Source organism: Falco punctatus (assembly GCF_963210335.1).
Source record: "Falco punctatus genome assembly, chromosome: 4".
Taxonomy (NCBI): domain Eukaryota; kingdom Metazoa; phylum Chordata; class Aves; order Falconiformes; family Falconidae; genus Falco; species Falco punctatus.
The window spans coordinates 12,102,181-12,124,488 of NC_137583.1; the positions used below are offsets into that span (position 1 = coordinate 12,102,181).

At 53.4% G+C, this 22,308-nt stretch overlaps 1 protein-coding gene across 3 annotated transcripts in view; it reads left to right on the top strand.

The window, feature by feature from the left end:
* Window positions 1-22,291, top strand: part of PLXNA1 (plexin A1) — a 123,396-nt gene extending 101,105 nt beyond the window's left edge. For all 3 annotated transcript variants that reach the window (XM_080384903.1, XM_080384905.1, XM_080384904.1), the window contains 10 exons: window positions 1,729-1,795; window positions 6,783-6,929; window positions 7,770-7,929; window positions 8,516-8,619; window positions 9,091-9,187; window positions 9,881-10,071; window positions 10,947-11,116; window positions 12,654-12,866; window positions 16,592-16,742; window positions 20,281-22,291. In XM_080384903.1, the coding sequence (XP_080241029.1) occupies window positions 1,729-1,795; window positions 6,783-6,929; window positions 7,770-7,929; window positions 8,516-8,619; window positions 9,091-9,187; window positions 9,881-10,071; window positions 10,947-11,116; window positions 12,654-12,866; window positions 16,592-16,742; window positions 20,281-20,376 (1,396 nt within the window). In that variant the 3' untranslated portion in view covers window positions 20,377-22,291. The remainder of the gene's footprint in view (window positions 1-1,728; window positions 1,796-6,782; window positions 6,930-7,769; window positions 7,930-8,515; window positions 8,620-9,090; window positions 9,188-9,880; window positions 10,072-10,946; window positions 11,117-12,653; window positions 12,867-16,591; window positions 16,743-20,280) is intronic.
* The last annotated feature ends 17 nt before the right edge of the window (window positions 22,292-22,308 follow it).

The following is a 22,308-nucleotide window of genomic DNA, read 5'->3' on the forward strand; positions in this document are numbered from 1 at the left end:
TGAGACTAGGCTGTGGTGCAGAGACAGGCGTGTTAAGTTGCCCTTGTAGTGCTGCCTGGTTCAGCCAGGTCATGTGTTGCCCTCAGCTCCCTTCGTGCCAGGCTGTCCCTCTCCTCTGCTGGTGCAGCATGTCCTGGCTGCCATACAAGCATCCCGAGGTTCCCACATTCTGTTTGGACCCACCATATCTTACCCCCATCCTGTGGGATCCTGCTCTCCCTCGTGCACATGCTGCACGGTGATGGTCCCAAATAGACACAGGCGAATCCCGTGGACCTTCCCTGCCATGCTGCTTTGGAGCATGTGGCATCTGGATTTGAACCATGCATGAACTAGGGGAAATATGTAGGTTTTCTCAAGGGAGTTTTTACTGCTTCTTTCAACTGCATCTCCAAAAGCTGAGAGGCATGACTTGATTTTTAAACTCCTTTTGGAGCAGGCGGTTGCAGCTTCGTACACCGCAAGCTCCTACATCGCCAGCCTGCTCTAAGGAGACACACACAGACCTGGGATTTCCACCGTGCAGGCAGGGAAGGGTTAAATCCTAAGCCTGGCACAGCGTCTTTGCACAGTGCTCCAAAGGTGCCTGGAAAACAAGTTAAGCTTCCAGCCACTGCTTTTACTCCTTCCTCCTTTAATCCCCTTGTTTTCAGCTGAATTAGTACTGGGGATAAGTTTGACCAAAACCATATGGGGATTGAAGTCTCCAGACATAAATCCAGTGGTGGCTTTAATCAAGGCCATGTCCCAGAGGACTGGTGCCCTCTCTGTGTTGCAGGGCTCTGCATCCCTGCCCAAGAGCCACCCAGATGCCGGCCCAAGGGCAGGGGCATGGAGGGAAGCAAGGGTGCAGTGCAAGGGTGGCCTCCTAAAGCTTCACCATCACCACTGCTGAGTGCCAGACCCCAGGCGTCCTCCTGAGCAGACCTGGCACAGGCTGCTGGGGAAAACTTTTTTTTACCCCTGCAGTATTGATGGTTCTGCTGTGGGTCCTGGGCTTTGGGGCTGTAGAGATCAAGGGCTACTTTGAGGGTTGCAGGGAAGTCCCATGTCACTCGGTACTGGTGGGGCTGTGTCAGGGCAATAGTGGTACTGAGTGCATTGCAGGAGCAGAAGTCAGCAGCAGCTTCCAGGTGGGGAGAGGGGCTTCCAGCTAATCCAGGCACACGGTGATGCGGGAGGAATTGTTCCTGTTGTGGGAAAGTGGGTCAGGATCTGCCTTGGCCTTGCAACCTCAGCTCTTCTCTTCAGGTTGTGCTTTAACTGGGGAGCACGAGGTGGGTTTGGTGACATTTTTCCTGGCTTGGGTTTCTCATGCAGTCCTCCTGTGGAGGGAGCTGCCTCGTTCCGGTGGGACACGATGGAAGAAACAAACTTCATTGAAGTAGAAAGTACCAGAAAGAAGCAGAAAGCTGGTCATCCCCTGGGTGAGACTTCCCATGGGACAAGGTTGTGCTCAGCTCTCTCTGGTTCTCCAAATACACTGGAGACCAATTTGCTTCTCCCTCCCGGGGGGTTGCTGTGGCTCAGCCTTGCAGATGGGCAGGCTTTCCCACTAGAGCTTTGCCTGTCTGCTTGTGCCCCTTTGCTTCGAGGCTCCTGCCTTTCCAGACAAAACCTTTTAAAGCCAAAAATAATTTAGCCACAGTCCAAGGCTGAGGTGGCGAGGGGTGAGATAAGAGACCTTTAATATCCTCTGCTGACAGCTTTGCTCTGCCTTCCCTACAGAACGGAGTCGGTGGCAGAGAAGATGCTGACGAATTGGTTCACGTTTCTGCTGTACAAGTTTCTGAAGGTGAGTTTGGGAAGGGGTGGCACCCCCCCCACCCCCCGTGGCCCTTGCAGGGACAGGCAGCGTGGTACCCAAAGCCTGGGCCGAGCACTGCTGCCCCCTCCCAGAGCAGAGAGCGCTTCCCAGGCCTCCGTTCCCATCCTGGCTTTCTGAGATGTGATTAGTGATTCTGGGTCTCCTTTTGGGGAAATAGCTGTGACTGAGAAATGAAATCCAGACTGGGATTGCTTCATGCGTAGTGAGTTTGAGATCTTTTTAAAAACGGTGCCCAGGGAAAGAATAAATCTGAAGCAGCTCAGCTGAGTCTTGAATCCCTTCGGAGTGGTCTCCATTCCTCCCTCCTTGCCTCTGCTTGTGCAGCTCAGGCGGAAAGAGCCCTGGGAAGTGGTCCTTCTGTAGACGTCACTCTGATCGGAGGATATTTCTGCCTGTTTGAGCTGTAGTTTGACGTGCTGCACTCGTCATGTGCTGCTGCTGCTTTTCCTTCATCTCTTTGACACTCCATGGTCCGTGATGCTCCATGGCAGGGGAGTCATTTCCCCCAGGCATCTCTACTTCTGCTGTTGTTTCCCCTCCTTCTGGAGGGGATGCCCCAGTGGGGATGGATGCCCCGTGGGGCCTGTTGGCAGCCAGGGACACAGCTCCCTCCACCACGTGTGCACGAGGGTGCAGACCCTGTTAGCTTGAATTCACGTTTTTCCCAGTTCTACCAGGATAACGGAAGAGGATGCCAAAGCCTAAGGGCTGTTTTTACCACTGGTTCATCCAACCCATATTGAGAACATTTATGCCGTCTGCACTGGTGCTTTTACCTGCTAGAGCCGCACCAGTGGCCGTGGGGGTTGCACAGCTGGAGCTCCAGGCTGCGGACCCCCGGCTTGGTCCTGCTGCTGCTTTGGGATGACACCAGTGGGGTGAATGGTGCCTGCGGTCCTGCCTCTGGTTTGTCAGTCAGCAGAGTTGTTTCTTGGGATCCTGCCTGGCGTCAGCACAGCGAGGCTGGGTGGCACGCAGCCGTTTTTGTGGAATTTCATCCCTCATTAAGATAAAGAGAGTTTGAACCATTTCCAGCCAAGAGATGAGAGCGAGCAGGAGTCTGTGCAGAACTCAAGTGATCGTCAACGAGAGGTGATTTATAATATCACTTACATGCACTTGGCTTTTTGCCTCTGTCGAGGGATAGCCTGTATCTATAAAAATCTAGCTGTAGCGTGGAGCGTAGATTGCTTTCCAGGGGTGGGAGAGGAGAAAAGCTGTGCTGGTCACGGGGAGATGTCAAACCTCCTGCTGCCTCTTCATGCCAGGGCTTTGCTCAGCGGGGGCCACCCTCCGCCCCTGCAGCAGCAGTGCCTGGTGGGATCGGGTAGGACACGGTCCGACGGCTCTTTGGGCTCTGCAGGGGGACAGGGAAGAGCAGCTCTTGCTGTGGATAAACTCCCTCAGGGCTCCTTGAAGTGGACACGGTTGGACTTGGGCTGAGCAAAGCGCAGTGCGCAGCCTTTGAACGCCCACAGCAGTGTTTGGGGATGTTGCGTTCATGTATGTGACTTGATGTCCTTGGCCTGTCCCTAATTGGGCTGGGCCATGTGGGCAGGTGACAGGGGCACGTTCACCTTGTTCAGAAGCTGCTTTGGATCAGCTCATGTGCCACCACTGTCCTGCATCTGTCTTCGTACAACCCTGTCCCCCTTCGGAGAGGCGTCCAGGCGCATCACCCGTGCAGGGCAGGTCTGAGGGTGAGGAATGGCATGGGAGAGAGACGTGAGGATGGGACCAGGGCAATGCCTTTTTATAAAGTCCTTGACTACACCATGGCTCTGGTGTGGGGAAAACGCCTCTGGTCTCTGAGTGGTAGCAGCAGGAGAGAGAAGTCTGATTTAGATGCACCATTACAGGAGGAACATATGTGGAGGGCCTGGATAAACCCGCTGGCTGTGAGATTTGTTACGCTGGGGATCGTCTCCCTGGGGAAGTGACTGAAACTACATTGCTTGGGTCACTTGAATTAGACTGGAAGACTTGAGGCTGTGCTCCTGCTTCTCCTGGATAGGTCCCACCAGAGGAGACCCATGGGGCTGGTTCCGCCTGCCTCCCAGCAGTGAGGATCACAGGTGGCATCAAAAGCAGGAGAAACCCGTGGAGTAGACAGAGAGGTATCACAGCAGACAGTTTGCCAGCAGGGAAACTGCACCAAACCGTGGTAATTGTGCATGTAAATGAGGCAGGCAGATGTGTGCCCAGCTGCCAGATCGGCTCTCAGCAAACCTGCCCAGAGCAGGGCTGGGTGGTTGACATCGCATGGCCACGATGTGCTGCGGCAAGGGATGGGGACAGGGGCAGGACAGCCGCCCCTGCCCAGGGCCAGCAGCGCGGGGAGCCATCGCGGGCTGGCGCTTTCACAGAGACCCTGTAGTAGCATTTATCAGACTCTTAATGAGACACCCTGGGGAAACGGAGAGGGATAAATCGAGACAAGTGCTGAAAAATGCACGATATTAGGTGCCTGATGAACTAGATCTAGTCAATAAGACAGTTTGAGCGTTCGCTGGCTTGCCTCAGCCTGCTCCCGAGGTACCAGTGCGTGCGTGTAGGAGGGTGTTTGCAGCTGACCTCCTCCAGCTCGGCTCGCACGGACACCACCCCCTGCAAAGCCCCCCTCCCTCAATGAGCAAACTGCGTCAGGGCTGGCAGCGGGGGACATGGCTGCGTATGGGCAGCAGGCTGCCCTCCATCAACCTGAGGGGCCGCTCGGCCCTGTCTCAGCTGTCCCCTCCTGTATCCCACCCAGTGGAGACCATATCGGTGCAACTACCCAGTGCTGCTTCCTATGGTCCCTGTTCGTTTTGTTGGTGTCTGTCAGGGAAGAGACCTAAACTGTCCTCATCTGTAGTGGCTCCGGGAGCTGTGACCCACGGCAGCATCGTGGCTCCAGTCCCTAAGAGCCACTGGGTTCAGTGAGGCTGGGAGTGAGATTTTGCATTTTAAGGGTGGGACCCACATTTGGAACAGGTGGGGTAGCCAAGCTGCAACGTGAAGGATGTGCAGAGCCAGAGGGACAGGGCAGAGGGGCTCTTTCAGTTGACGTTAAGGTGCCTGAAAGGTCACCCGACAGGGGACCAGGATCCTGCAGCACACAGAAGCCCCCAGAACCCTGCATGGTGCTGGAGGAGTGATGTACCCATCACCAGGACCACTGATGCCTCCATCCTTCTGGGGAGGTCATAGGACCAGCTCTAATCTACATGTCCAAAAAGAGATTTATTCCCCATCAGCCCAGGCAGTGACCGAGGAGCAGAGGAGGTGACGCTGTGATGCCTGGAGTGCAACCAGGCCACCAGTGCGGGAAGGGCTGTACCCACTGCTCTTGGTGGGGATCCCCAGAGGTGGGTGCGGAGCTGCAGACTGGGGGGCAGCAGACGTCTCTCTGGAGAAGGGAAATCTGTGGGCTGAGATGGGAGCAGCATGCCAGCTGTGAGCAGTAGTCCTGCTCCAAGCTATCCTCCATCCATGCCACTTCCGCAGACTTGGAAGTTTTACGAGGAGTTTTTACAAGCAACTGAAAGAAGCAATTTGAGTCTTTCCACCGCATCTGGAGGGGTGGGCTCGGGATGCTGTGGGAGCCCCCGGGGGCTCACCGTTCTGCGGCCAGCCTGGCACTCCTGCCTTGCCGGGCAGCTGGTAATGCACAGTGTGGCACCCACCTTGGGTCTCACACTTTTCCAAGCTGACTTAATGAAGCCAAGTTTGCAAATGAAATATAATTTCAAAGACAGGCATGTTGTCGGAAGGTCTGGGGATGATGTATGCCTGTTCCTGCTCGTTAGCAGCTGTCTCTTTAATTACCACAGATGCTAACGAGATGCTAACAGCATATGGTGACAGGAGAGCAGCCGCACTTTGCACCAAAGTACAATTTATTTGTGAGGCGGCTGGGAGGGAGGGACGAGGGCTGGTGGGGTAAAATCTGCTGGGACTTCTCCCTGTTCCCTGTGCTCCCGTGGTACCCTTTTCTCTCTGTTAGGGCTAATGCCTGTCTCTGGAAGGGCTCATTGTGATGCAGCTCAGGGAAGAGGCCCTGGGTGATAGAGAAGCGTCCACTTCCAGCCCCCCTACACGAGCTCATGGCTCCAGGCTGGTTGGTGCCTCCAACCTTGGCAGGTCCTTTGCTTTTCCTGGGTTGCTGCAGTTCCAGTATCCAGCAACTTTGGGGGAAGCGTCTGGTCCAGTTTCCCTCTCCCTCCCTCCCACTTGTGAGATAGAATCTGGCTGGTGGCTAAAGCTGGTTCTGACTGTAGGGGTTTGGCTGTGGGGACATGTAGGTAGCAAATGGTTTAACTGCAGGGAAACCTCATTACCTCACCCCCTCCATCAGCTGGAGACTCGGGGTAGGGTTGTCAGCGAGTTGCTCTCTTTCTTTTCTATCCCTGTGACCAGCTGTCGTGGGGAAACCTCCTCTGACCTTCTGTCATGTGGGACTGGGCTCCTGGCAGATGCCAGAACTGCTTCATGATAACTGGGCAAGAGTCCCCAGGCTGTCCCACTGCATCATGCTCTTTCCAGTCCTCAGGTGCTTGGCTGGGCCAGCTTGAAAGATAGGCTGTATCCCATACACAGAGTCCCCAGACTCAGTCAGGTCTTCACTAGCCCTGAATTTAATTGTTGTAGCTCATTTTTAGCCTGTAGAATGAGCAGAATTCACCAGAGAGTGTCTGGAAACTTGGGGAAGCTGAGCCTAGGGGTTGGTAGACAAGGGAACAACCTCCAGCAGGCTTGGAACGAAAGAACGAGTTCCTTCATGGGATTCATTTTGCCATGTGCCCCCTTCCTTGCAGTTGTGACAGAGGGCTGGAGACTACAAAGCCATGTATGGGGCTCAACGCTGCAGGGCCACAGCAGGCTCCTGACACAGTGGTGGCTCTTGAAAGGCAAAGCTGGTGCCTGGCACCTTCTCACCCCTCTCTCTCCCTCTCCTCCATCCCCTGTCCCGCAGGAGTGTGCTGGGGAACCACTCTTCATGCTCTACTGCGCCATCAAGCAACAGATGGAGAAGGGACCCATTGATGCCATTACAGGAGAGGCTCGCTACTCCCTCAGTGAAGACAAGCTTATCCGGCAGCAGATTGACTACAAAATGCTGGTTAGTGCAAGTGGAAGCCTCGCTGGTACTGGTGCTTGCCAGGACTGCTAGGTCCAGCTCTTGAACAAGATCTTGGAGGCACCCAAAGTATTTTCCAGAGAGTGGTTTGTCTCTTGTTCGTCCCTCTGGCATCCTTGGGGTGCCTCTTGCTCTGTCGGTGTGGCACCCATCTCGGCTAGGGTCAGAAAAGGGGCCTTTGCATGGCAAGGTTTGCTCTTGCCATGGAACTGAGAAAGGTAAACACGAACTGAATACCCCTCCACCCCTCTCCCAGCAAACCCCACAGCCCTGACAGGTACAGGGCCAGAGATGCTGTTGAGCACATGCTACCTGGGAGCAACCAGTGGCTCATGTTGGGTGGACATCAAAGCCAGATCCTTGAGATTACTGCAGGAGATGTAGAGATACTTCTCTTCCTCCATATCAGACATCTCCTCTGCCCAGCTGAATGATAAGCCGGGCCCTTTGCCTGGCTGAGGCCGCAGCTGGTTCTTCACCACCTCCATCTCCACCAAGGTGGGGTTGGGAGGGGGCAGAGTATGCCTGGGCATTGCTCAGGCTAGACAGGTTGTAGTGGGTTCGGCATGGTTTGCTGGCCCAGGATTCCTTCACTGACACTGTGCTGCCTTTCTAGGAATAGCTGGAGATTTGGGAGTGGCAGGGAGAGGTGGGGAGAAAGGGGGAGCAGGAACGTGCCATGTGGCTGCAGCTCCGCAGTGGCCAGGGAGGGGAGAAGACACGGCCTCTAGGCAGCTGTAGCCCTGTGTCCTTGGACCTGCCTTTGCAGCCAGCGCGGCACAGCCTCTAGCTCGAGTCTTTCTGCCCCTCTGTGCTGTGCAGACCCTCAACTGCGTGAACCCAGAGAACGAGAACGCCCCGGAGATCCCCGTCAAGGTGCTGAACTGCGACACCATCACGCAGGTGAAAGAGAAGCTGCTGGACGCTGTTTACAAGGGGGTGCCCTATTCCCAGCGACCCAAAGCCGGAGACATGGACCTGGGTAAGGGAGAGGCCGGGCACTTCCCTGTGGGGAGCAGGGATGTGACTAAGAGCAAAAGTGCCAAAAAATCCCATTCAAGGCAGGAGAATCCACGTCTCCTGTAAGAGCGGGGACCTGGCAGGACCAGAGCATTTGTGCTTGTCCAGCTCACTTGTACTGTGCTGGTGGCACTGACTGTGTGGGGATGCCTGGCATGAGGGTGTGGGTCTCACCAGTAGAGAGGATGGGGAGAGGAGCCTCCTCTGCTCTGGCTGTGGGCTGGATTGCAGGCTTGAGGTGGCTGAGGCCCAAGGAGGCCAGCAGTAGGTGAGAACAGCGTGAATAGTCTTGTTCTTAAAGGAGGGGCGGGAGAATGAAGAGGAGAGGAGCAAAGGAAACGGTAGCCAGGGTCAAATTGATGCTGTCTTTCCTTGAGTACTTGGAAAGAAGATTTTGCCCAACACCATGTTGATAGTCATCAATCTTGGGGTTCAGAAGGTGGTGCGAGAGCTCTTTTGTTGATGCCCAGACTGTGCTCCTACCCTTGCTCTTGGCTTCGTGCTCCTGTCACCCTCTAACCACGAGCCCTTCTCCCTCATGGGGACAGAGTGGCGGCAGGGCAGGATGGCCCGGATCATACTGCAGGACGAAGATGTCACCACAAAGATCGACAATGACTGGAAGAGGCTAAACACCCTGGCCCACTACCAGGTAAGGCTGTCCATGGGGGAAAGCACTGAGCAGTCACCAGCTGCTTTGAGCTGGAGCATCTCTTCTCCCTCCTCAGCTTGGTCGGGGCCTGGGCTCAGCTCTCCAGACCATGCTGCTCATGCAGGGGCATGGCCAGGAGCTCTGCAGTCACTTTTGTGTCTGTGCCCCATGCTTATGGTCCTTCCGTTCAAGGAAGCACTAAATGGGGCATCTCTGGGACTCGTAGGGGCTGTTTCCTGCTCCAACCATACTTAGCCATTTTCGTGCCAAGTTTTCTGGCGTGTTCCTGTTCTGACCCCTTTGCCCGAGCTTTCGCAGAGGTAGATACGTAGGTCTCCTTTGCTGGGGATGGGCGTTCCTGGGGTGATGTGCAGTGTAACTTCACCCCTGGGCTGGTTTGTCCCTGCTGTGGGGCTGTTCCTCCTGTGCCTCTCCAGTGTCGCAGCCTGCTCATGCTATCTCTGCCTTCAGGTGACAGACGGCTCCTCAGTAGCCCTGGTGCCCAAGCAGAACTCTGCGTACAACATCTCCAACTCCTCCACCTTCACCAAGTCCCTCAGCAGATACGGTGAGCATTCAGGGGCATCCTCCGCTGTGCTGGCACGGGAGGCAGCACTGGGCTGGGCTTGCAGACCAAGGCACGGGGCGGGCGATTGTAACAGTGGCTCACGTGAACAAGGTCCTTCAGAACCCTGGCTCTCCTGTACCACTGGATTTGTTCTGGTGTTGGAGAGCAGATGCCCTCAGAGCCACCTCTCTTTGCAATGTCAGATACCAGGGAGAGACATGTGTCAGATGGCTGCTGCTAAGGTGATCCCTCTTTTTATTCCCCTGAATTCTAATCAAAATAGGCACAGAGGCACTTTGCACTTAAATGAGCAAAGTTGAGGACTCCAGCAAACATGCTGGCAAGCGTACTTCAGCCTTGGTTTGGAAGGGAATAGCGTGGTTAGCTCAGACTGACACAGGAGCCATCTGCAATCCCAGCACCTGTGCGCTGGGAGCAGGACAGGCTTCTGCAGAGTCCCTTCCACAGTGCTCCTGGCCCCTGTACGTCCGCCAGGCTTGCACGTCTTGCATGTAGCCTGGCAGACTGCGGTGACAGTCCTAGCAGAGCTCCTGGTCCATGGTGGCTGCAGGGGCTGGATCCCAAAGCTCCTGTTTCACAGCCGTAACGTGCGGAGGGAAGGGGGACGACGGGGCTGGTGGCGAGGCGGAGGTGGGCAGGGTACGAGTGTCCCGCTCTGCTCGGTGCTTGCAGAGAGCATGCTGCGGACAGCCAGCAGCCCCGACAGCCTGCGCTCGCGGACCCCCATGATCACCCCTGACCTGGAGAGTGGGACCAAGCTCTGGCACCTGGTGAAAAACCACGACCACATGGACCAGCGGGAGGGTGACCGGGGCAGCAAGATGGTCTCCGAAATCTACCTGACCCGCCTGTTAGCCACTAAGGTATGACCCAGGGCTGCAGAGCTGCTGCCTGGCTTTTTACATCTGAGTGGGAAGGGTAGTGATTTGGGTTGTCCAGAAGTGGTAAGCCCTGCTTTTTTATTAGCCTTCTGCTTCAGCACAGGAGCAGCTACTCTCTTGGTCTCTTTCCTGAGCTTGAAGTGATGTTTTTGTGTGTTAAAACCCTCAGTGAGTATCCCTTGAGTGGATTTTCCTGTTTGCTTCTTGCACTCTTTGGCTTTTTTACTATTCCCTGTATCCTTGAGCAGCTGCTGGACTGCAAACCAGAGGTGCCCTGGGGCGGGCGCCTCATCCCCTTTGGTGTTTGGGATAAAGCTGCAAAATCAGTGATGTGAGAAGGGTAATTACCCGGGGCATTTGGCGTCACAGACTGTTCCACTTTCCTCAGCACATGCTGTGTGTCTGAGATGTCCCCAGAGAGGAGCAGAGGGCTGTGCTGAAGGTGCTGGCTCAGGATTGCAGGGACTGGGCTCAGCCACCTCCTCTGTGACTTGGCTTCTTGCCTGGTGGAACCAGAGCTTGTTCAGTGATGTCTGTCATCAGATCTTGGGTACCTTAATGGGACCCAAAAAGGACTATGGTATGTCATACGTTCACTTGGGTTTTGCTCTGTATGGTGTTTTTATTTGTATGCTTTTAGTGTGCCAGATCAAGCGGTGAAGGAGATACCACTGCAGTGTCTGTTCCCCAGTATAAACCACTGAGAACCAGTAGGGTTACACAGACTGTACTGTGCTTCTTTTCCAGGTGGTAGGAATAGAAGTGAAATTGGTTTAAGGGCTGACCTTTAGCTAAAGGCTCATCTCTCTGTTGGCGCTGAGCGGTGCTGAGCAGCCTTCTCTCCCTCTCCTCTTCAGGGCACCCTGCAGAAATTCGTGGATGACCTGTTTGAGACCATCTTCAGCACAGCACATCGTGGGAGCGCGCTGCCCCTTGCCATCAAATACATGTTTGATTTCCTGGATGAACAAGCTGATAAGCATCAGATCAATGATTACGATGTCAGGCACACCTGGAAGAGTAACTGGTAATGGAGAGGGGCACTGGGGTGGTGGGGGCTAACGATATCACAGCTTACGTTGCTTCCAACCCCTCCCACGGGGAGCAGAAATATGTCCCTGGAAGTGATCCAGGACAAGAGAGGCCCATATCTCTGTATTTCTGGTGTGGGTAAATCCCTTGCATGCCTTCCTGCAGCAGAAAATATCCCAGGAATGCGGTGCTCCCTCAGCCCTTCCCAGGCCCCACGCATCCCCCGATGGCAGGCGATGGCTGCCTGCCGTGGCCAGGGACCACAGTGGCTGGTTCCTCGCTTCCCAGCCCTCCTCGGGCAACCACCCCAGTCCTCATCCCCACTTGTCCTAAAGGTGTTTCCATGCTCCTTCCCACCACCCAGCTGAGCATGCAGCCCCCCCTCAGCATTTTTCTTTTCTGCTGCCTCACTGATTTCATCTCTCTGATCTTGCCGTTACTAGAGACCGGTACGTACGCTCCCGTGTCTGGCATTTGTTAAATGGCAGCCAAATTGCTTTTGTGGAGTTCAGTAACTGTTGGCAATTAGCAGGGCAGGAAAAGAAACATTTTTAAATGGAGATGTGAGAGCACGGAAGTGCGTGGAACTGATTTATAACCCAGCTTTCTATATTAAAAGAAGGAGCGAAAGGCAAAGGAGGGGAAAAAAAAAAAAGAAAAAAAGCCCTACTCCACAGGGGCTGGGCATGCAGGCTGCTGCATACTAATGCCTGTGGTTATCGCTGGGCGCTAATTCAATGTGTGGAGCTTCTTGAGGCCATTCCCTTCACAAATAAAATATGTACATGCACCCAGTATCCTCATTAGGAAAATCCTGGGGAATTAAGTGTGTTTTGTCTAAGATAAAAGCATTCACTGGGTGTGGTGCTGAGGGATGACAGAGCGGAGAGGCTTTCTGATGGGGGGAGTCCCTGAGATGCTCCTGGGAGAGGAGAGGGGCAGCACGATTGGGAAATGGAGCCAGGGAGAGTGGCATGTGTGTCGCATGCAGCAAACATCCAGTCGGAAACTGGCCAGGAACCCGCTGCCTGTACAGCTGAGAGCTTTATTTCCAGCATCTGAGGCTGCCTAAATTCTCCTCTGGTGTTGAATGTGCTAATGAATCCCTTGAGGAGTCCAGTTAATTCCCTCCTCCGACGTGGGAGATGTGTGAAATGCCACGCTGTGCAATTCGAAGGGATTATTGATGCAAGAGAAGGGGACCTTGCCTGGTTTGGCCCATGGGCTCAGCAAGGGCTTTTCAATGAGCGGATCCTTGGAGAAACTGCAGAACTGTGCCGCCCTGGTTTGCCTTTGGAGGTGTTGGCGGTGCTGAGGAATTTCTCCACCGAGAGCTGTGGCCATGTGGGGCTGGGCACAGGGCAATGGCCGTTTACCCCAGGACGTTTGCATTCCTGGGGTGCTGGGAAAAGCAGCCTGCCCAGTGCTGGGTCATGGGGAGCCCGTTCTCCGTGACTGGAGGTGCATGTGTGTTCCAGCTGCCCTGTAGGGCTTGGTTCAGGTGCTGACTCCTGTTTCCTTCATCCCCCCAGTCTACCTCTACGTTTTTGGGTGAATGTGATTAAGAACCCCCAGTTTGTGTTCGACATTCACAAGAACAGTATTACTGATGCCTGCCTATCCGTGGTGGCACAGACATTCATGGACTCCTGCTCAACTTCTGAGCACAAGCTAGGAAAAGACTCTCCCTCCAACAAACTACTGTATGCCAAGGACATCCCCAACTACAAGAGCTGGGTAGAAAGGTGAGTGCACTTGGAAATACCTCCTGCTTCACCTGGAGGAATTAGAGTGGATGTACATGGGTGTGGGGACTGGGGTCATTGGGAGGAATCCTTGGCAGCTCTCTGAAGAGGGACCGTACTAACACTTGCAGAAGGCAATCCTCTCGTTTGGGAGATGATGCTTTCTTGTGATTGTCTCCTGGAATGAGTTTGCAATGACTGTTTGACAGCCGTTTATGACTTGCTTAAGGGGTGCTAAAAGCAACCTCCACTTTTAGGTTTTCTGATGTTTTCTGTTGTAAAAACTTGGTCTGTGCTAGGGAATTACTAACAGCTCCTTTGATTGCTTTTGGAGAGCAGCGAGAAGTCAGCCTTGGACTAGAGAAGTGCCTTTTTTGTACCACGACAACACGCGCAGGTTTTGCTGAAATGGTTGAAAATTAGCATTTCCCATCTCTCATCCATCAGTACATCTCGCCTGGGATCCTGGTGAGAGTACATGCTCTGAGGCAGTGCTCAGGCTGCTGTCGCTGTGCCGAGGAGCAGGGAGAGGAGCAGGTCCCCTGACTCCTTCCGACACCCTCCGCCTTCACTGTTAGCTGATGAGAGACATCCTTCTGTCCTGCTGAATTAATGCGGTGTTAAAGGTTCAGGTTTTGAATGCTACTGATTGCAAATTGATGCACTCAGGCATAATGCTGTGTTTAGCTTTATCCTTTTGGGAGAGAAACCTAGGAGATGTCCTCCAAAGCCCTCCAAATAGAGCTGCTGTTAAAATGTTGCTGTCTTGTGTAGTGGGACTTCATCAAGCTTAAACAATCGCAGGTTTCAGGTTGCTGATGCAACTTTCCCCTTGTGCTGATACGTAGTGCTGTAGGTCATGCTCTTTTTGTGTTTCTTTTGTTTTAAACTGAGGACCTTTCCCTTTTTCAGCATCTAGACTGGTTACAGGGTGAACCAAATGAAAGGTGTCCAGGCAACAATAAAGGTCATATTCTCTCGTTTGCAAACATGGGACTTTGTAGCCTAAATCGTCTTTTGGATACTGACTTGTACACAGTTACTTTTGTCATGCCATTGGCATGCCTGGTGCTTTGCAGGCAGGTACAAAGACAAGCTTCTTCCCTCGAGGAAGGTAGGGCTTGGATCAGAAGAAAAGGTGCCCCTGAAACAGGATGGCTGAAATGAGTGATGAGCTGCATTGTAATAGGAGGAAGATCTTGGCGGCAGGCTGGAGGGGGGCTTTGGAGTGGGGTCCCATAGGAACATCGCAAACTTCATAAAGTGAATTTCTCTGACCTTGCCATCTCTATGACAAAAATATTCAGCTGTGCGTGTGCCTGGAAAAGAAAAGGTATAAGGCCATTCCAGACTTAAGCATTGGTCTAGGCATGCTGCGTCCCTGGGGAGGAGGTGGGACATCTCACCGCTGATGGATGTTCCTGCCACCGCTTACCACCAGTACAGTCCCAGAAGCAGCTGAGCAGGGGCAGAGCTGCCCTGCGCAGGGTGTGACTGCGTCTCCTGCCGCTCCTCTGCTGCGGGGATTTACAGTGTAATCAGCATTCCTGGCCTGTGGCACGGTGATTGTCACAAAGCTTTGCAGAGGCAAGATGGGAGCCTTGCGAGGGTGGCTGAGTGGGACGGCGTGTCCCACCAGGACAGGTCTGTCTGCTGCCGGGGTTCAGGCACCAGCTGAACAAAGGGCATCCTGCCAGTCTGAGGAGAAATAGCGTGGTGAAGGGCTTGGGAGGTGGGGAGCCTGGAGAAAACCCAAGGGGGCTGCAGCCAGGGTCACGGCTGGGGTAGGTGTCCTCTGGAAATGGTAGGTGTGACTGGGATCTTGGGCTGCACGAGCCACACGTCCTTGTCTTGAAACGCGATGGTTTCCTGCCAGCCTTTGTGTCATAGTAACCCCCAAAATGTAAAACTTCTGTATGTTACCGGGACATCCTACTGTGGTAGCCACAAAAGCTTTCTTCTTCAGCACATCTCCCTTGTACGTTCATCTCTAAGTCCCTCCCCACAGGGGTCTTCACCTGTGGGGTTAAAGGGTGGTGAGGAGGATCTCTGGGGGTTTTCATTGCTAACCAGGGCTGGCTGGAACTGAGAAGATTGGGTGTATTGTCCCTAATACTCCTCAGCACAGGTAGAAGTGGTGTCAGCTTTAGGAGATGTCACTCTGGGGGTGATCTCTTCAGCGGCATAGCAGATCTCCTGGTGCCTGGTTTAGTCAGAGGTCCTCAGCGGCATAGCAGATCTCCTGGTGCCTGGTTTAGTCAGAGGTCCTCACCACAGGCCGCTGCTCTCTTGGCAGCATCTGGGAAATCTTTCGCATCACTTTCTGGCTGAGAATGAGCCTCCTTGTAAAAACAGCCCAAGTATTTTATCACTAGCTGAGTTCAGTGCGGTGGGATGGAGTGGATCCTCGTATTCATCTCCTCAAGTGGTCTTGCTGCCATCTGCTCCTAGCCAAGTGCTTCAGCCATGTTCCATCTCAGCGTTCAGCTGATGATGCTAATGATGCTAATCACTGTACCAGAAACTTCACCGACTGAGGAGTCATCAGCAGTAAAGCGAACCTGGGAGAGACTGGCACTTTGTATTTCCAGGTGGTGCGAGTGGCCAGGCCTCGTTTGCTGTGGGTAGGGTTTCTTTTTTAATAGAGGCTTGTGGACACCACCCTGATTTCCAAAAGGACCTCAGCCGCCAGTCCACTGGTGTGTCTGCTTGATATAACCCTCCTGCTGCAATGGGGTGCCGTGGCTTTGATCTTGATGGGTTTTGATGAATATCTCTTGGATATTCTGTTTTTCCACTATGATTCTGGACTATATAAGCTGTGTCTGAGTTTCCCTGTATTTGCTGAGCATATCAGCAAGGCAGCTGTCGGATAGGACTGCAAATCTTAAGGTGTCCTAGGAAATGTAAGGTAGTATCCTGCTGGTAGCAACCATCAGAGAAGTACAAGGAAGGCATGAAAGCATGAAGTCGTTTGACCCAGGCATGCCCTAGGACATCAGCTACTTCCTCTGCTGACCAGGATCCTTTGAGGTCACAGACGTGTCTGTAGAACCTCAGTTTTCGCTGAAAATGAAAGCTCCTTGTAGCTTTTTGGTGAGTAGTAACTTCTGAGCATGGCCAGCGGCAGTTGTAGGCTGTGTTGAATGCCTGTTGCTGAGGAAGATGTAACCACGCGGGATGTATTACTGCAAGGGCTGGATGTGAACTTGTCTTGTGTTCGTGCATCAATTATTTAATTTTTATTATGTTTATATATATAATTTATATATATATATATAATAAATATGAAGGGCTATCGTTGGTCTTAGTGACACAGTGACATTAGGAGAACCGTGGCAAAGCCTTACGTGTTGCTGCAGGCATGGAGGATTCTGCTGGATGCAGTCTGGTGGCAGAACATGCCAGTGGGATGGGAAAGGGGAAAATGTGTGGTTTAGGAGAGGGTGGGAAATCCCTCAGAGCAGCGGCTCCCGGCTTCCCAGCAGGCTGGGCTGGGCTCGGCACCACTCCATTGGGAATGTGTTCCTAATGGTGCTCCATGGAGTGCTCAGAGACCTCTTGATGAGCAGCATTGTTACAATGGGTGGTAGCGGTATGTCACCACTCGGAGGCAAGATGCTCTTCGCCTTGCCTCTCCAGTGGCTGTTCTCAGGTGAGCGTCACAGCAGAGATCCATCCCTCTCTGACAGTTCCTAATTCTGATCCACTCTTCTGCCTTGCAGATATTATGCAGATATAGCTAAAATGCCAGCAATCAGTGACCAGGACATGAGCGCATACCTGGCGGAGCAGTCACGGTTACACCTCAGCCAGTTCAACAGTATGAGCGCGCTGCACGAGATCTACTCCTACATCACCAAGTACAAGGATGAGGTAAGACGTGGAGATAGGTGGTCAAGCCTGGGCTGCGAGCTGCATCCCCTTGCCTGCATTTCTGCAGCCCTCCGCTTTTCCCTAGGGAAAAACACCCTGTGAAATGTGGGAGAGCAACATGGTCTGTGTCTGTGCTTGGGCTGGCAGGGAAGGAAAGGTCTGGGAGGCGTGGAGCCAGGTGCTGGCGTAGGCAGGGCTGCATTCCCCGTATTTTCTGCAGTGAGTAACGTAGGAAACACCTATTTTTCTACACATTTTGCACGTGAGCTCCATGGGGCTGCAGAGTTCATGGTGTTATCTCCATGTGCCTCCCCTATCGGCCACCGCCGACGTGGTGCTGTGGTGGTACCAACCATGTGATTAGGCAGCGTCTGGCTCTGTTCCCCGGGGATGCCAGAGGATGTGGTGACCTCTTCAGTGCTTGCTTTGTGAGCATTGGTAAGGATGGTTAGAAACCCCTCTGCTGTAATTTATACAAATTAACTTTGTAAAGCACTGCTCAAATCCACACCCTGCATCTTTTTATTAAAGCAATAAAATACGTAACTACAGTAAAATACGGATCTATACATACAATACGATAGTATAGGTTTTATTGTACCAATAAAGGGAATTGACGACTGCGTTTGAACAGTGGCTTATTTAGGTGACAGAGTGCCAGAACGTCTCCTTGCTTGGCGACGGCCGGGAGAGCCAGCCTCTTGCCATGCAGGGGAGGGATCAGGTCCCTGTCACACGCTGCGGCATTCCTGAGAGGCATGTCCCAGCGCCCCTGAGGTGTGAAGTTAGGGAGTCCATGGGTGGGTTGTAGCAGACCTGGCCCCTGGGTCAGCACTGGGACACTGGTGGCCGAAATTCTTGTGGAGCTAGGTGCTTTGCAGGCGTGAGGAGGAGGAGGTGGGGGGGCTGGCTGCCCTGTTGCCTGGGAGCAAACCCTGTGCTTGGGAAGGTGCCACATGGTGGTCACCGTGCAGCTGGTGGCCGTGTACCACACAGCTGGTGGCTGTGCTGGCGAGACCTGTGTGCCGCTCCCCAGATGAGCTGGTATGGCACGTTCAGGAGACCGCCATAGTTCTGTGTGATGACTTGGCCATGGAGGGTTTTGGGGATTTTACGGTTTGTACAACAGCTCTGTGACTACCATGAGAGTGGGAGAAGAGTGGTCTGGAGGATCTTGATCTGTTGTGGGGCAGCCGTCATCCCTCAGCCATCATCAAGTGCTCGCTTCCTCCAGGCTAAAAGTTCCCCAGGCCTTAAATACATCCTCCAAGTCCTGGGCCAGAGCAGGGAGGGGACCATGTGGCATTAATGAGCTGCTCTTTAGGGGCTTAGGTCCTCTTCATGCCCGCTAACGGCAGCCTGACATCTGTTGAGTGCCTTGCTGTCGCCCGCTCTCCGACCATCACAAGTGTGTTCACAGCTCTCAGGAACTTCTTTTATTATTTGTAATGGGATTAATAAATCACAGCTGTTCCCTTTGTTTGTTTTCATTCATTAAGCACAATTATATGCAGCCCGATTGCACCCTCTTTGATGCAAAATGGGAGAGAATAATTTTTCCTGTTGTTCAGTGCAATAATATGCTGTCATTGGCTGTGAATGAAAATCATAATTAATTTTCATTTGGGTACTTGCATCTTGGTAATCAATGGTCCTGGCTCCTTACAGCAGGTGACAAACCTAGGTCTCTCTCTACACTCAGCACAGGTTTCGTTTGACTCCATTATTTCTGTAAGACTAAGATAAAAGAGTAGCTAATAAATGCAGGGGCAGGTTGTGTATCTTTTGACACCTCAGCATCCCAGGATACACAGCTGTCTTCTCAGGAGAGGCGGAGGCAGTGGGCAGGGGGGAAATAAGCTCCTCTTCCACTTCTTGGAAGAATCTCATTTGGTTCTGGCTCAGCCACCTTTCAGGCACGTGGCATTTTGATTTCTGTGTGTTATTACAGTTATTTTGTTCTGTGGGTAGTGTGACAGCCGACAGTGGCTGTGGAGATGGATGGCGGGGGAGTGTCCCTGGTAGCAGGTTTGTGGCAGAATCTATGAGCTCTCGCCAGTTCAGCTGCAGCTCAGGGTCATTGCTGCCAGGGAAGGTAAATCAGATGTGCTCAGCTCTGGCTGGCAAATTTTCCCCTCCTTGGGAGCTGACACCAGCATCAAGATGCAGCTTTCCCCTTTCCTTTGGGAAGAGATTCTCCATTGGGCATCTCCTACTGGCCCAGCAGACAGAGACCAGCAGCCAGGTCCTATCCCAAAAAGCCTGGCGGAGAGCCAGAGCCTGTCGGTGGCCAGAGACTGCTGCATGGCAGCGTGGTGGATGCTGCACAGCACGCCCTGCACGCCGCTCCGCAGCCCGCCGGCACTGCAGCAGCTCTTAATCAAAGGGAGCTGATTCCCCATTAAGAAGTTACCTGTAGGGCTCCTGATGGACTTTGCCTGCTTCCTAGTAAGTCTATTAATTATACAACAGTTTGTTTCCAATTATGTGGCCAATGAAATGGTTAATCAAGTCCCCTTTGACGGATGCCTTGATATTTAATTGCAAAAAATTTGCTCTCTCAACTAGCTCACCCGAGGAGATGAGATTTCTGTCAGGTTTGTTTTTTTAAATCAGCTTTTCTGCTCTGCTGGCATGATGTTAGTGAGACAAGACTCCTGGCTGCTGGGAGGGCAACTGCCCCTTCGTTCTACACTTCATTACTTACCCCCTTCTCCCCACTCTGAACCTTGTCCTCCACCCTCCTGCTGCTGCCAGTCCTTCCCCCGCCCTGGGGGCATGGCCGCATCCAGCCCAGGGGAGGGGGGACCGTCCCTCCACCCTGCAATCTGTCATCAAGGTCAGGAGCTTGTTTAGAGGAATGAGATTCCAAGGGAGGAAACTCATCCTCGGATGTCTGTGGGTGCACCCTTACACAGGACTGAGGGCTCCCCGCAAGGCGGGCTTTGCTGGTCCATGCATTTGGTGTCTCCCTCCATCACCCCACAGCCCCCCAGTTGTCCACCTGGGGGAGAGGTGAGTGGGATTTTACCACGGGTGGCAGCTGAAGCCTTGTGGATTTGGTCTTCTTCTGCTCATGGAACCAGTTCATAGCTCGATCGTGGTCTCTGAAATGCTGTCCCTGCTTCCCTAGGATGTTGCGGGTTGGTTGGAGTCACAGGTGTGGTGGGAAGGTCTCATCTTGGTGTTGGGGTTTAGCTCCGTTGTTTGATGGTTGTTCATTTTCTGGTTTCCCCACATGGCTTCTTGTTAGTATCAAGCAGGTCCCTGGTGTTACTGCAGCCCCTTGGGGGTCTAGGGAGGCTCGGTCTGGTCCGTGGGGTGGGGTGGCAGCACTCAGAGTGGTGTCCTCCACCTCACGCCTCCTCTGACCCTTTCCTGGCCGCATTAGGGACTGGAACGAACGTGCGCCGCTTCCCACGGAGCTACATCCCACACCTTGGTGCCATCAATGAGCGTGGCCGTGGGCATGTGGGAGCCGCTGTGGGCAGGAGGGCATCTCCTCACCCTCTCTCTCACCCTCCCCTCTCTCCCCCAGATTCTGGCTGCACTGGAGAAGGACGAGCAGGCCCGGAGGCAGCGGCTGAGGAGTAAGCTGGAGCAGGCGATCGACACAATGGCCTTAAGCAGCTGAGAAGGCGGCAGCGCGGTGCCAGCATCCCGGCGGCGGAGGTGGCAGGAGGGGGCCGGCCAGCAGCAGCCGCGGGCAGCAGAAGACTTTGGGGCTGGGGCCGGCCGGACCCGCGGGAGCTGCCGCGCCTCCGCACGCTTCCCACGAACGAACAAGGAAACCTCGCGCTTTAGCGGAAAAAATCCCAAATCCCGACGACAGCAGCGACATCGATACAAGCCCCTGACCCACACACAACCCCCCAGTCCAAGCGGGACGCAGCAGGGACCTTGCAGAGAGGCGATGCCGGGCGGAGGAGAAGGGGGTCGACTGCCCCACGGACCCACGGGGCATCCCTTGCCCGGGCAGAGCCCTGAGCCCACAAGGAAGGAGGGTCGGGACCGCAGGGCTTTCTAGGACGGCATTTGGATGTTGTTGTTACTTTGGTGGAGGGAGGGTGGGTGGGCTCCTATTTTTACTGTACTTGACTTGCTCTCCACCCCTTCCCCTCAGCTGTCCACCCCCTCTCCTCCTCTCCTTTTCTGTCTCTTCCCCCTTCTCTCTCTCTCTCTCTGGCCTTCTGCCACTTAGTGTTAACTGCTATATTTGCACAATTTACACAAGACAGACAAAATTTTTAATTTAAAGAAAAAAAAATATAACAAAAAATGGAAGGGGAAAAAAAAGATTCTAAATTTTTGCAACAAACTAACAAAAACGATTTTAAAAAATAAGCTAAAGGACTGATGCTGGGGAGATTTGGGGGTGGGGGCAGTAGGGTTGGGCAGGAAAGGGAGAAATCCCTGAGCTTTGATATTTCTAAAATACGTCTTGTGCCATGTTTTATTTGAATGTTGTTTAGTGCAAAAAAAAAAAAAAAGAAAAAAGAAAAAAAGAAAAAAAATGGGAGTTTCGTTAGCTGAATAGATGCTGTTATTTAAATGCTGCTGGAGTGGTTCTGGAGGTCACGATCAGAGAGGCAGGGAGATCCCAAGGTTGGTTTTTCCTTTCCTGGGGGATCACTGAGGGGTGGTCGGTGTTTTGTTGAGCTCATCCTCGTTTTCCCGGTCTGGTGGCCGCAGGAAGGTTTGGGCAGCGCTGCCTGCCCCTGCCCGTCCTGGGATGATGGGAGGCAGAGGATGGCTGCGGGGGCTTGGGGCCTTTTGGGATGGTTCATGGAGAGCTAGCCTGGTTTTTTGGCAGATCCCCTGGTGCTGGAGCAGCCTTAACAAAGCCCTTTTATGTGTTGGTTTTGGTTTTTTTTTTTTGTTTCCTCGATCATCTTTTTGTGCTGATGCACAGGAAGGGACCAGATCCCCAGGGAAAGGGGAGGCAGCTCCCCCGTATCTCCTGACCGGGATCCCCTCCAGCAAACCCCGCTGGGGGACCAGCCTGTGGAGGGACTGGGATGCTCGGCTGCTGTGGGGCTGTTGCATGCTCCTCCACCCGGGAAGCCCAAACGTGTGCAGGACTTTCCACCCAAGACTGACTTGTCTTTCTCTGCCTTTTCCTTCTTTCTCCCCCTTTCTCTCCTTGCTGTCACCCTGTCTCCCCTCTGCCGCCTCCGCCCTGCTGGGGGGTTTGTTGGAAACCCGAGGTCTCTCCCTCGGCAGCCCCCTTCAAAATGTCAGATCCTCACGGGTTTGTGCTTTCCAGAGATGAAAAGGTGCCGAATGCTGCCCCGAATAGCAGCAGGTGACCAAAAACTTCCCCTGAAAAAGAGCAAACCCCTTTCCTTTACCGTACTGATTGCTCCCGTCGCTGCCTGGGCCACAGCAGACGGGGCCAGACTCTGCCAGGAGCGGGTGGCTGTCGAAATCCAAGTGGAAAGAAGCCCAGCTGATTTCTGTCCGTTCCCTTAAATCGCAAGTTAAGGGGGGGAGAGGGAGAAATAATGAAGATTTTAATTAAAAAAAAATAATAAAAGTGTGTATATATATATATGTGGTTACAATC